The following is a 15,012-nucleotide window of genomic DNA, read 5'->3' as shown; positions in this document are numbered from 1 at the left end:
GACAGCTAGCAAGATCATGTAAGATAAATTCCCAGGAATTGGTAGAGAAAGACACACAACAGTTGAATTTCACTGATAAGTGTAAGCTGAAGGCTAGACAGATATAGAACAAATGATCAAAGCAAATGTATTTACCTCCTTTGAAAAAACCAAGGTTATCTCAATTTAATTCCAGATTCTTGGAAACCTACAGTAAATGAAGGTTATCATTTGGATTACATACTTCTGGTTGTTTACAGCACATGTATTTCAATATGTAAGGTGTGCTATACAATACTAAAATGCCTACAATCTTGATCACAAGTGGTAATGGGGGGAAAGCAAAAAGGCAAGCTAAACTGACCCCAGAGCATCACAAAGGCTTGCAGAATACAGATTTAAAAACAGAATTTAGATCAAAGACCTGAATAATCTTGACAATTTCAAGGAAATTAGTGAACGTAGCAAGAGAAAAAGAAAGTCATCTATATATTATGCATCCCATATATGATAGCTCTATATTTCCTATTAAAGGCTTTGAAAAAGATATTCAGATGCTGCGATGCGTCTACAAAGATCATAATAGTGCAAGCAATGTATTCCCTGTGATGCTTATGAAGGAAAAGTTAGACTTAAAGAAGCAGGAATAGAACTACTAGACACTTCAGAATTTTGATATGGGATATTTCTGAGAACACCATGGATATAGCCAAAAACAAACAAACAAATGGATCATTGAACAAATTGACCTGGAGCCTTGATTATGTTATCCTTCTTCAGACGCATTATGCAAAGACTCAGCTTTTTGGAGAAAGTTGTAATGCTGGAAAGGTGGAAGGAAAAGAAAGAAGACAACCAGACAACCAAAGTACAGTAGATGGACTCAGTTGCAGTGTTAATGAATGCACTATAGAAGACCTGAAAGGGTGAATTGCGAAGAGTGAACGCCAAATCGATGGCCCATAATCATTAAAAAAAAAAAACCTGCAGGAAATAATCAGGCAATTTAGATACATAACTTTAGTATCTAGACATTTAAATTTAAAAAAGATGCAAATCTTCAAAGATAATAAGGGATCACTCGGCTTCCATGGGAAAAAAAACCCTTAGACCAGGGGTGTCCAAACTTGGAAACTTTAAGACTTGTGGACTTCAACTCTCAGAATTCCCCAGCCAGCATCTGGCTGGGGAATTCTGGGAGTTGAAGTCCACAAGTCTTAAAGTTCCCAAGTTTGGACACCCCTGAACTAAGGCATATAGCTCAAATACAATCCAAAATTATAATGTATCAGCCTTCCCTATATTGCTGTATTTTTCTTGAAGCTATATGCCTTAGTTCAGGGGTGTCCAAACTTGGGAACTTTAAGACTTGTGGACTTCAACTCCCAGAATTCCCCCAGCCAGATGCTGGCTGGGGAATTCTGGGAGTTGAAGTCCACAAGTCTTAAAGTTCCCAAGTTTGGACACCCCTGAACTAAGGCATATAGCTCAAATACAATCCAAAATTATAATGTATCAGCCTTCCCTATATTGCTGTATTTTTCTTGAAGCTATATGCCTTAGTTCAGGGGTGTCCAAACTTGGGAACTTTAAGACTTGTGGACTTCAACTCCCAGAATTCCCCCAGCCAGATGCTGGCTGGGGAATTCTGGGAGTTGAAGTCCACAAGTCTTAAAGTTCCCAAGTTTGGACAACCCTGTCCTAAACCAAACGTATTTCTGTAAATTATGGAACTCTGCAGCCCACTCCACCAGACAGGGTTCACTGCCTCAAGTTATTCCATTACAGGGCAGCAGTTACAGCCTTCTAGCTTTTCCTTCTGCACTTCCCAAGCATTTCCATTCATTGGCCACACAGCATGCATTTAACTGCCTGAACCAGTGATGGCTAACCTTTTCCCATTGTGTGCCAAAAGTGGGGGGGAGCGCAGGGGGGTCGTGCACGGGCGTGCCCACGCCCATAATTCTATGTGCACAACCCCCCCCTCCCCCCCGCTTTTGGCTCGCGATGGACCCATTTTTCACTCTCCTCAGGCTCCAGTGGCTTTCTAGGAACATGGGGAGAGTGAAAACGCCCCCCCCCCCCCGGAGGCTTCAGGAGGCTTCCCTGAAGCCTTTTGGGGGGTGAAAAACGGCCCTAATGGCAACCTGGAAGTCCGTTCCGAAACTTCAGGGTTGTCCGTAGGGCCGTTTGTCTCCCTCCTGAGGCTTTAGGGAAGCCCCCTGAAGCCTCTGGAGGGCACAAAACGGGCAAAAATGAGCACCCTAACAAATGGCTTCATGTGCCACCTGTGGCATGCGTGCCATAGGTTCGCCGTCACCATGCCCTAAACCATTCTGTAGGCATAGGTTGATGGAACACACTACCTCATTGTGAATTTGTACCAACTTTGACCAATTTCAATGACTTGGAAAAATAGTGTCATCTAGTCTTCACAGGCAGCAAAATGTCTTAGGCTGGCCACGTTCACCTTATGCATGAAATATTCTATTAAAAGGCCATATCTAATGTGCATAATTTACATTTTAACACAACATAAGGTTGCATCATTACTATCAGACCACATTGTTTGCTTGTTTTGCTTAGCAAGTTGACCATTGGGGGCAACAATTCATGCAATTTATGAGCGCTAGGAATGCTTATCCCATTACCAATCCCTTTACAATGCCAGAAAATTATTGTTCGCCAAAAAAATTCTTCCTCTATTTGTGGTAGAAATGAGACCTAAAATTGGCATATCTGGCCTTTTCATAATTTTAAGAACCGTAGGCTTTGACTAGCATAATGCAAGAGTTTTTGCAGTTAAGAGCTTACCAACATGTAACAATATATGACACTTTGCTATAAAATCAATCAAATCATTCCTCCTTTCCAGGATATCTCCCAGGGATGGGTTGCTATAATGCAAGTTATTGTTGCTCCTGCAAGGATATTACAGATTCACTTAAAATCTGACAGACTTCATTGGGAGTCTTCTGTACAACAGGCTAGCTTGAATTTGTTATAATGGAAAAAACATGTGGGAGACACAGGAAGGAAATTAAGGAGAGCTAGGCTAATGATCAGGCAGTAAAAAAACTTTGAAAGACCAACACATGTAATAATGGTGTGTAGGGCTTAATCTTTGCAAGTGTTATTCAAAATATTACTGCTATACTTAATTCTCCAGGCAAATATAAGCATAACTTTGCTTTGACTGAAATGTGAGTGCCATCTGGTGGTGGTTATTCTTTTTATTCCACATAAAATGGCATAAAAAGATGGGACTTCAAATTAAATCATGAACTTATTTGGTCACCTACACTCTTTCGCTTGACTTTAATAAATACAACATCTTTTTCAAATTGGAAATTCAAATGAGTAAAGAGCATCTCTACAGCATGTATGTTTTCAAGTACACAAAATAACTAAGAAACCAAATTGCTAATTTATCCTTTCAGTCTAGTCAAGGCCAGCACAAGATGGCACTGAAGGGGGAAAAAAACACTGGGCCACATTACAAGTGACAATAGTGTTACAATAATAACTAGGATATTCATCACCGCCACATACATAGTAATTCAACGATTGACCTTTTTTTTTTTAAATGAAAGGCCACACACCTGCTAATTTCTGATTGTTATATAGCCATGAGCGGCATGAACTGTATCAGAAAAAATGTGATAATCTTCACTTGGGTCATAGAAATTTTCCCTATTTATTTTATATCCATGGCGTGTACAGCTCTGTGGGCTGGCAGCTAGAAGAATCTTAGTATTTCCAAAAATAATACTTTAGGATCACAAGTTGTAACAAAATTGAAATTGAAGTCTAGTTGCATACAGAAAATGTTGATTTGATTTATGCAGTTTGAAAAATTGTTCTCCAATCCTTCCTGTTCTTGTTTCAGGATGGCACATTTTATGTATTTTAACAATGTGGATGGTCTCTCATTACGCTCTCATAACCCTGAGCTACTAATAGGACATTAAAAAAGCAATAACACAGAAATCCAAAACAAACATTTTTTTTAAAAAAACACCTTGTAACAAAGCCATCAAAACAGAGTTTTCTGACTTGCTGAGGCCCACAAAAACACTAGATTTCAATCATTCACACAGACATCATTTTCTATTTTGAAAATCCCTAACTAGCCCCTTTCATTGATGTTCTTACAAAGCAAAAAAAATTACAGCGCCATGCCTTTTAAGTTGACATCCTGTAAACCTTCCATCCAACAGCATTTATTCATTAAGGGGCTCAAGCTGAGAAGTGCACAACACCTGAGGCTCTTTAATTCCATAATGCAGAGCGGGAGGTAAGCATCACCTTCCCCAAGTAGGACCACCATTCTTCAGATGTAGGCTCAATTGATAATGATTTGCAACTCTTTAATAGTCTTGGAGTCCTACTGGATAATCACTTAAATATGAGTCAGCCATGTGCTACAGCAGACAAAAAAAAAAAAGCCAACACAGTCTTAGGCTGCAATAACAGAGGGATAGAATCAAAATCATGTGATGTAAAAGAAGACATTGAAACTCTAGAAAGCATACAGCGAAGATCAACAATTTTTAATGAAAAGAAAGATTAGGGGTGACATGATAGAAGTGTTCTGATATTTGAGAGGCCACCACAAAGAAGAGGGAGCCAAGCGTCAAGCTATTTTCTAAAGCAGGGGTCACCAACCTTTCAGACCTCAGTGACCACTAAATTCATCATTTTAAATCCCGCCGACCACTGAATTTTTTAAAAAAGATAAATAGTATTTAGTGCAATACAAAAAATGCAAATAATTTTTCTGCAGACCACCAAAATTTTCTTGCGGACCACCAATGGTCCGCAGACCACTGTTTGGTGACCACTCTTGCTCTTAAGCATCCAAAGGCAGGACAAGAAGCAACCTAGAACTAAAGGAGAAATTTCCTGACAGAACAATTAATCAGTGGAACGACTTGGCCCCAGAAAAACTCCTGCAGCACTGGGAGTTTTTAAGAAGAGATTGGGCAGCTAATTTTTCTCTGTCATTCTGTTCATAATGATACTAAATGCAGGGACCTATTTTCTCCCTTTATGAGCTCCATCTATTCATTGGGTTGGTGATATTGGAAGAAAGGGAGGAGACAGCGTTCTCTACCCCAGGGGTCTCTAACTTTGGCAACTTTAAGCCTGGTGGACTTCAATTCCCAGAATTCCCCAGCCAGCTTTGCTGGCTGGGGGATTCTGGGAGTTGAAGTCTTCCAGGCTTAAAGTTGCTAAGGCTGGACACTCCTGCTCTACCCTCAAACTCCTAAAAGGAAAAGTAGGATATATAAATAAACACAGAAATCGGACTTCCATGGTAGAATTCCTGTAATCCAGTCTTTCCCAACCCTCCGCCGGGATTGGACTTCCAATATTTCGCTCCCCAGACTAATGGATTACGGAAGCTGCTCAACTTCTTCACGAGGAGCGTGAGGCTGCAGAACGGATCTGCAGCTACTTCGATCCCAGGGAAACCAAACCAACATTGCTTCCCAGTCATTGCTTTCCGTACCCACTGGAACCCTGCACTGGCAGCATAAGGCAGGATGTGACTCGATAAAGCCACTCTACCACTCAATCTCCATGGTGCTCTGTCAGCAGGTATGATTCAATTGAGAACCGGAAGAACCGCTTTAGCGTCTTCGTTTTGCTCCAGTCTAGGAGTTGTAATCCGGCCGCTCGGGGTTTCTCTCCCTTGCTTTGCGGCGCACTTTTGTGACACTGTCGTCAATCCGCAGTCAAGCAAGATCGACCGGGGAACGTAGCCGATACCGGAAGCAGGGAGGGAAAAGAGAGAGGAAGTCTCGGAAGGAGCGGAACACGTGCGGCCGGTAGCGGGTAAGTCCTCCCGGGAGGGAGATGGTTGAGTTGTTTTGGGAAGCTCGAGCGAGGGTCTTCGTGGCATATCTTCGCCTCCGATGGGCTCTTTCCTCAGCTTGCATGGGCTTCTTGCTTTTTACGGTTTATGAGAGTTGTAGTCCATCTGCTGCTACCCCTCCCTTCTGTGGAAATTAATAAGAAGGCAAATTTCATAGCAATGTAGCAGTAACAGAGTTGGAAGGGACCTTGGAGATCATCAAGTCCAACCCCCCGCTCACGTAGGAGACCTATACTAGGGATTCGAACTGTCGACCTTTCTGATCGACAAGCCCAGTGTTTTAGACACACACACACACACACACACACACACACACACACACATATGTATATATGTATATGTATATGTATGTATATATATATATATATATATATATATATATATATATATATATATATATATATATATACATACATACATATGTGTGTGTGTGTGTGTGTGTGTGTGTCTAAAACACTGGGCTTGTCGATCAGGTCGACAGTTCGAATCCCTAGTATTCGGCTTAAAGCCGATTATATATATATTCCCATAATGTATGCATATATGTCTATGTATGTATGTGTGTGTGTGTGTGTGTATGTGTGTGCGCGTGTGTGTGCATATACTGTTGTATTCGGGTCTTTTCCCGTGTAAGATTGAGATTGTCTTGGCAACATTTTGGCCAGGTCCCCCTCGCCATCTTCAGGCTGGTGTTTTCGGCTTAAAGCCGAAAACACCAGCCTGAAGATGGCGAGGGGGACCTGGCCAAAATGTTGCCAAGACAATCTCAATCTTACACGGGAAAAGACCCGAATACAACAGTATATGCACACACACGCGCACACACATACACACACACACACACACATACATACATAGACATATATGCATACATTATGGGAATTGTAGTCTAAACCCTATATATATATTACAGTTAATATATATATATATACGGTTAATACATATATATGCATATAATCTCCCTGTAGCAGAATCAGTGGAGGTTGCCTGGCTGGACTTTCAGCTCTTGTTCATCCTCCTCATACTGTGATCCAGTGACCTTAATAAGCACTTTCTCATACACCTAAGCAGTAGAAGGTGAACTGTTTATCATAAAAGCAACCCTAATGGATAAATGTTTGTATATAAAAAGATTCACTCCGCATAACAGAGTGAGTTCCCATTGCTTGACCCAGCTTCTGCCAACCTAGCAGTTCAAAAGCACAGTAGAAAAACAGGGACCACCTTTGTTGGGAAGGTAACAGCCTTCCGTGCTCCTTTGGTGTTCAGTCAAAGCCACATGACCACAGAGACGTCTTTGGACAGCGCTGGCTCTTCGGCTTTGAAACGGAGATGAGCACCATCCCCCAGAGTCGGGAATGACTAGCACATATGTGCAAGGGGAACCTTTCCCTTTATAAAAAGACTAGAATCTCATTTTGGATTGACGGAAACCAAAGCTTTTATGACATAAAGAATAGTGTATCTAAACCTTTTCTGATCCAGCCTGTCCTGACATGGTCTTATCTTAGGCAATTTATCTTGGTCTGTAAATTATCTTAGCCAGTTAAAGCCAGGAGACGGGGAGTTCTAGTCCTTGCCTCAGGAATGAAAGCCAAGTGGGTCTTTGGGCAAATTGCTCTCTCTCTCAGCCCAAGCCACACATCACAAGGGGGAAAGGAGTGGGAAGAAATATGAAAGTTTGCCGCCTTGAGTTTCTTAAGTAATAAAGACGGGATAAAAAATCTAATAAGATAAATAAACCTCCATCTGAGGCAAACATCATGAAACTACTCATAGTAACAGTGTAATAATCTTTTGGGAGGCTTGGAGAAGGTGAATTGAAAAAAGTAATAACTGTTGGGAATTTCGCTCTCACAGGGAGGGCCTTCTCCTGGTGCCGTCCACGAGGCAATGCCAACGGGCGACACCGAGGAGTAGGGCCTTCTCTGTGATGGGCCCAACCCTCTGGAATGACCTCCCCCCCGACATTAGAACCACTACTGACCTCCGCTCCTTCCGACAGAAACTGAAGACACACCTGTTCCGACTGGCTGGTCTGGCATAATTTGTAACGTCTATCTCCTGGCATACACATTCTTACTGGTTTTTAGAGGGATAGTGTTTTAAGCTTAACCTGATATGGCATTGGGATTTTAAACTTTTGTATCGATTTATTTATTTAGCTGTACAGTTTGGCATATCTTATCCTCCTCTCATACATGTATTTATGTAGTTATTACTAGTTATTACTATGTTTTAATTTGTTGTACTTTGATACGGACTGTACACCGCCCCGAGTCCCTTTCGGGAGAGGGGGCGGTATATAAACGCTAATAAATAAATAATAATAATAATAATAATAATAATTCCTCTCAAGGGGCTCTGAGCTTATTTGCAGTTTTAAGGGTCCTTTCCAAGGTTGCTTTCTCTTACTGGCTAAAATCAAAGTCAACCTTGGGTATTCGTTCTCGTGTATCTGTAGGGTATTTACTACACAGACAATAAAAATATTAAAAAGAATAATATCGGGTATATTTCTGTCATAATGGTATAATGCAGCATTTTATACCAGTCCAAATGCCAAGTGATGGTTTGAAAATATATTCCCAACCATGAGTTTTTGATGAATTGTAATAGAGAAGTTTGTGTGCAGCTATGGGGCTATTTTTTCCTAGATTATTTTTTTATATTTTTCATAGTAGACTTTTCTATCCCCAGCCACATTGATGTGACATGACTAGCATTTATATTGTTTTCTTACAATATTATGCTAATCCCCAATTATTTTATCTTTAAGAAACTGACAGCTACTTGGAACCTCACAGAAAGTAGTAAAAAAAAAAGCAAAGATGAAATGTCAACTTTATCATTGCCTTTTTTTTGTCTGTTGCAGCCTTTTACCCTTGATACTTTTAAATGTCTTAAAATTCAAAGACATTTAAATAACTCAGCAACATTGCATGGGTTGACTGAAAGTTATGGGCTTGTAACAATATATCTCACATTTCAGAATAAATAAGTTGATTTCTAGAGCTTCTGCAGTCCTGAATTGCATATTTATGAGGAATGGGATACTGGAAGTAGTCATGATAATTTTCTCTGTTTTTCAGCATTACATTAATGGATACCAAAAGGAAATTTATTGGTAAAGGTGGAAAAACTGGGCGTGGTAAAAAGAAGCTTACAAAGAATAATGGTGAGATAAGTATATTACAAGATGCACCTTTTCTAAAACTGACATAGATGGTAGATTGTGTTTAATAAGTAATTGATTTAATAGATACTTGTAGGTAAAGTCATGATAAAATATAGGAAATGTGATTTTAGCTGTTATATTTAAAGAGTTACTTCAGTTAGACTTTTACAAAGAGGAACACATGTATGCACACAGAAATAAAGAACAAAATGCAGTATATATTTTAATAATATAGTAAAATTTACAATTATAGCAGTAAAAATGAATAGAAACTGAAAAAAGGTTAAAAAAAACAAAGTAAAAGGTAACAGAAGTATAAAGAAGTGACTTCCCAACTTCATCAGAAGTATAATCAATTTTAGTAATTTACAACCTCCTCTTAAAATGCAACAAATGATATCTTCTCATATACCATCTTTTATCTATAAATTCTTATAGCATTGTCATTTTAGTTCTGATGTCAGCAAAAGTCCAAGAGTTACCACAGATAACACATTTATTTAAACTTGATCAAATAAACCAACATTATATACCTTCCTATTACTTCTAACAGTTTTAATTTTTAGAAAATTAAGTTTTATTTTTTTAGATTTTTTTTAATTTTTCTACATCAATGTAGGAGTGGGAAATCTATATCCAGATCCTGCCCAACTACAACTCCCATCCCCATTTGCATTTAGGAATAGTTGATTGGGGCTTCTGGGTGTGTGACTTATCTTTACTACTGATAGCAGGTTTAATAGTTGCCCATTTACATAGTAATTATTCCATATATACTGGCAGAGGTTGGCATTTGCGATACAGTATCTAAATGTTGCAGAGCAGTTTTTTCTTTCTAGAGTCCTCACATTATTATTTGAAAATTAAATGCTTGTGTATACTGGTTTTTCTGATGTTTATTTTTCAATCTTTTGAATATTTTGTTTGAAACCAAAGAAGTTTTTTCATGATGTAAGTATGTTTATCAACAATGTGAACTGTACAAAATACATTTTAATTTCAGTTGATGCAAGTAATTGGAGAAAAGGAATTAAACTGTCAAAACTGGGTTAAGAATAAATGCAATATAATAATTATAGTAGAAACAAATTGTTTGTTGACTTTGGAAACTTCTTCTCTAAAACATTAAAGCAGATCCTGATCATCCAAAGAGAGTTATTAGAAAAAATGAAGATATCAAACCCACATTTAAATCAAAGAAAAATGAAAAAGGAGGCAAAAAACCTAATAAAACTGGCGTGAAACATTGGAAAAGTAAGCAACTCTCAGGGAATGTTTCCAGGAAGCGCAAGTTTCAAGGTGATACAGAAGATAAGAATGTGCTTCTTAAAGTTAAATGTACTAATCTAACAGCTGCCTTCAACGGTTTTGCAGTTTTGAAAAGGGTCCTTGGGTAGAAAGGTTATAAAAGAACCTCTGACACTTCCAAATGGGACCACAGCAAAATAGACTCACGTTTTCATTCAACACTGATACAGGTTTTAGACGAAGAGGCCTCAATTAAAAGTTAGCTATTTCTTCAAGACCTGTCATTGCTGAAATTACAATTAGGACAGAATGAACCAAAATTACTTGAAGATCTTGGATGAGAACCCAGAAAAACATAACTTTAAACATTTGGTGCAGTATTAATTAGTACAGATGGTATTCGCTACGCATTAACCTCCTCTAAAACTACATTTTGTTTATCATTAGGCTCCCAACCTAAAAAGCCTAAGTGGGCTGACATCAAGAAGAAAAAGAAGGAGCTAAAACAGAGCCGCCAAGTGAATGAGAAGACCAATTATGACATAATTATTAAAGGAAAACAGATTTGGGAAGCTCTACGGCGGTAATCATCATTGCTGCAGTTGTATAGTCAATAACTTAATGTCTATTTGTGTTTTTCTTCAGTGCAAAAATTTACTTAGTCTTTGTGTGGAGGTGATCTTTCTGAACAGTCAAAGATCATCTTTGCAAAATTAAGGGCTTGGTTGATATTTGGATATGATAAATGTAGTAGTAATGTCGGGCGGGCGGGCGGGCGGGCGGATGGATGGATGGATAGATAGATAGAATCTTATAAAGAAAATATAATGGAGAATGAGATGAATTGATGCCCAAAAGGCTTAACTCATAAATTATGCGGTGATATTATTGTGTACCTAGTTGATCTAATCCACATGCTTTTGCAAATACATTTGTCCCAATAGTTTAAGAGTGCTAGCAGATAACTAGAACAGTTGAACTGTCAAAACAAAAATAATAAACTATTGGTTTACTCCTGGGTGCAATTGTAGAAAAAACTGTGACAAGGAAAAGCGCAAGAAGCTGTTGAGTGAACTTCAGAAGTTACTTCATGGAAAAATTAAAGATGTAAGAAATATAAAATATGTATATATTTTGAAATACAGTAGATGCAGTGCAATTGACAAATTGAGGAATAGTGAATATGTGAATAGTGAACAAGTTTATTCAAAGATACGTTACTTTTCTCCATAGGAGACAAAACTGAAATTTGGATGATCTCATCAGCTTTTTTTGGGGGGGGGGCATAAACTTGCTATAATGTATTATACTATAGACAGATAACTATCACTAGCTACCCAGAGTTATGATTGTACGATGGATGGCCATATAAATTGAAATAATTACAGTTAGTCCTTGACTTACAACAGTTCATTTAGTGGCCACTTGGGGTTACAACAGCACTGAAAAAAAGGGACATGGTCACGTGATCAAACTACAGATGCTTGGCAGCTGACTCATATTTATGACGGTTGCAGTGTCCTGGTGCCCCATGGTCCCTTTTTGCGACCTTCTGACAAGCAAAGTCAGTAGGGAAACTAGTTTCATTTATCAACTGTGGCAAGAAGGACCATAAAATGGGGCAACATTCACATGAAACAAATGTCTCATTTAGCAGCATACATTTTGGGCTCAATTGTGGTTGTAAGTCAAGGACTACCTGTAAATACCTCCTGAGACTTAGGAGGGAATAAAATGTGTAAGAGGCTAACATACAAGGAGGTCATTAGAAAGGTAACAATTTGTAAGAACTGCTTGGCATTCCAAATCTTTGAGAAGTGAAAGTTATTGAAGAAATATGTTTCAGATTAGTTTTATTTCTTTTTGGAAGGCCATACGATGCTTGGTACTCTTAGGCAATTTGATTTTGGACCATATGTTATTGTATTTCTTTATAACTCCACCAGCTATGGTAATAATCTATTTACATTCTTGCTAAATATTTAAAAAGTAGCAAGATCCACCAAATAAAATGCTACCTAAATGACATGTTAAGTTTCTCTCTCCTCAGATGGCATTTGCTCATGATTCCACTCGTGTCATTCAGTGTTACATTCAGTTTGGCACTGAAGAACAAAGGCAAGAAGTATTTGAAGAATTAAAAGGTAACGCTTCCTTAAAGAGTCTGTGTTGGCCTCTAGAATACTTACCGTAGATTTCGGAGTATAAGATGTACCAAGATTTTGAAGAGGGAAATTAAAAAAAAAAAGTTTTTGCACTCTGCAGACCTCCCAAAAACGGCCCATTTTCTGTGAAAACGGACCTGTTTTTTGTCAAAAAAAAAGGGGGGGCACGCATAGCCTTTAGGAGGCTTATAGAGTGTTCCTGGTGGCTGGGGAGGGGCAAAAATGAGCAAAAAACCAGGTCATTTTTGCCCTCCCCAGCCCCCAGGAACACTCTACAAGCCTCCTAAAGGCTATGCACTGCCATTTTTGCAAAGGGGGCGGGGTTTCGGGAGGCCAAAAATGCTGTATTCCGTGTATAAGACGCATCCAGATTTTCACCCTTTTTTGAGGGAAAAGGGTCCGTCTTATACTCCAAAAAATATGGTAGTGGGGTCAGTTTCTCACTATGGTTTTTTGTCCCACAGAAAGTTTTACAGAATTAAGTAAGTCCAAGTATTCTAGGAATATTGTGAAGAAACTTCTCATGTATGGGTAAGTATTCAGTGCATCCATATACTTCATTCCTGCATAGCCTCATAGTTGACTAAAGAGCAACAGTGCTTGTTTTCCTCCTGTTTTGTTTGAATTGGAAAAATTAAAAAAAATGGGTTCTGAATCACTTTTCTTTAGAACAATGAGCGGAATATATAAGAATAACTGTTTCTATGCCTTTGCTGTACAAAAATATCTCTAAAAATTATATAAGAGAAGGGCTTTTCTAAACAGGATTATTCAAGCTTTTGAAAAAAATTCATTTTAAACCATGAAACAGATTAATAACTGAAAGAGTAGAGAAGTGGGTCTCACTCTGACCGGATCTTCATTTTTCAAAAAGATGTTAGAATTTCAAAATAGTAAATGTAAAAAAAAAATCAGAAAATATGCCTAATTAGACTAGATATCCCAGCAATGAAAAAAAAAACCTGTTGTTGAAGATACAAGGAACTGAAAGTAATAAGGGAACAAAAATTATTCTGCTGACTTTTTTTAAAAAAACATTTTTCTTCTTCTAAAAACATGGCAAAAATGCTAGCAATATGTCGCTCTCTTTTGGAAATTAAAGTTATTCATATTCCAATGCATGAATTAGTCGTACCTTTACTTTTATAACAGCAATTCCTGGACAAAGCTTAACAAGGTTGCGCAAATCCTTGGAAAGAGATTTGGAACACATTTATAAAATAGTTCTTTTTCATTTTTAAAGTATGTCTATTTTCAGATATGCACAGCTGTTCCAAAGCTGGTTTTGGATGTCTGCTCACATGTGTCCATGTGTAACTCCAAAATTTATATCCTGTTGCTGCTGCTGCTGTTGTTGTTGAAAGTGTTAAAAGGGGCTTTGCAAAATCGAAAGATAAATGGAACCATTTTATGATTCCACCATGTTCATAAATATGCTTCAGAAAGTTGTGGAACAGCTTGCCTCCAGACGTTGTGAATGCTCCAACACTGGAAGTGTTTAAGAAGATGTTGGATAACCGTTTGCCTGAAATGGTATAGGGTTTCCTGCCTAGGCAGGGGGTTGGACTAGAAGACCTCCAGGGTCCCTTCCAGCTCTTGTTATTCTATTCTGTCACTTTTATGAAATTTAACTGCTCAGAAATAATTTCGTGAGGTCTTTTTTTTTTTGTACTTTTTTTCTGATGCCTGCTTAATATCTGAGAAATGCTGGTTTGACTTATCTAAATATGAGATTCTTTGCTAAAATAACTCTGAATGGAATGCCATTCTTTATAATGGATGAATGATTCATGGTGCAAAGTAACTTTGTCAAAATCATTTATAAGTTCCTTATAAATTCAGCTTAGTGTAAAAGGCTAATTCCAATCCTGCCTAAAATTTGGTGTACATGTCATAAAACTGATGAGGTTCCCCAACAGTGGCCTTTAATCCCCTCCCAAAATACATGGGGAAAAATAGGGGGGGAAAAGGACCCAAACATATCAGCCTCACTTCTAGATGGTAGTATATCATCACTATATATGATCTCTGTGACCCTAGGAACCAGGGTTAAGTTAGAACAATAATTTTCCTGACTGAAAAAGTAGCTCATTCTTGAGTTACAATCCTTGATTTTCCTTTGTCCCTATTTTCTCTTTATCCGCTGTTTTTATTTTTGAAATAGAACAAAACCACAAATTGCAGAAATAATCAAAAGTTTTAAAGGTGAGGTTAAAAAGATGTTACGGCATGCCGAAGCATCCACAGTGGTGGAATACGCCTACAATGATAAAGCCGTTCTTGAACAGCGGAACATGTTGACGGAGGAGCTTTATGGTAATACATTCCAGGTCTATAAGGTGATTATTGATAAACTTTTTGTCTTCAAAGCCATTTTGAGCTTTCCTTTGTGTTATCTGACACCTGAAATGACTTTTGAGTTAATGAGAGAAAAGGAAGGGCAGGCAAGTCGGGGGAGGGGGGGGAAATAGTTCCAAGAGACCCCCTCACATTGCTTCTTTGAGGCATACGTACCATTAGCTTCTCTCATAAACCTTAATTTTTTCCTTGGGTGGAATAGT

At 38.3% G+C, this 15,012-nt stretch overlaps 1 protein-coding gene across 2 annotated transcripts in view; it reads left to right on the top strand.

Moving 5' to 3' along the window:
- Window positions 1-5,638: 5,638 nt before the first annotated feature.
- Window positions 5,639-15,012, top strand: part of PUM3 (pumilio RNA binding family member 3) — a 31,177-nt gene continuing 21,803 nt past the window's right edge. Inside the window, exons 1-8 of one of the 2 annotated variants that reach the window (XM_081944221.1) lie at window positions 5,641-5,820; window positions 8,953-9,038; window positions 10,170-10,350; window positions 10,735-10,869; window positions 11,318-11,393; window positions 12,337-12,430; window positions 12,916-12,982; window positions 14,616-14,790. In XM_081944221.1, coding sequence (XP_081800347.1) covers window positions 8,963-9,038; window positions 10,170-10,350; window positions 10,735-10,869; window positions 11,318-11,393; window positions 12,337-12,430; window positions 12,916-12,982; window positions 14,616-14,790 — 804 coding nt within the window. In that variant the 5' untranslated portion in view covers window positions 5,641-5,820; window positions 8,953-8,962. Of the gene's footprint in view, window positions 5,821-8,952; window positions 9,039-10,169; window positions 10,351-10,733; window positions 10,870-11,317; window positions 11,394-12,336; window positions 12,431-12,915; window positions 12,983-14,615; window positions 14,791-15,012 lie in introns of both variants that reach the window. The other variant, XM_081944222.1, reaches the window with a different exon arrangement.

Source organism: Natrix helvetica (assembly GCF_964273705.1).
Source record: "Natrix helvetica genome assembly, chromosome: 2".
Lineage (NCBI taxonomy): Eukaryota > Metazoa > Chordata > Lepidosauria > Squamata > Natricidae > Natrix > Natrix helvetica.
This window is presented reverse-complemented; position numbering and strand designations above follow the sequence as displayed.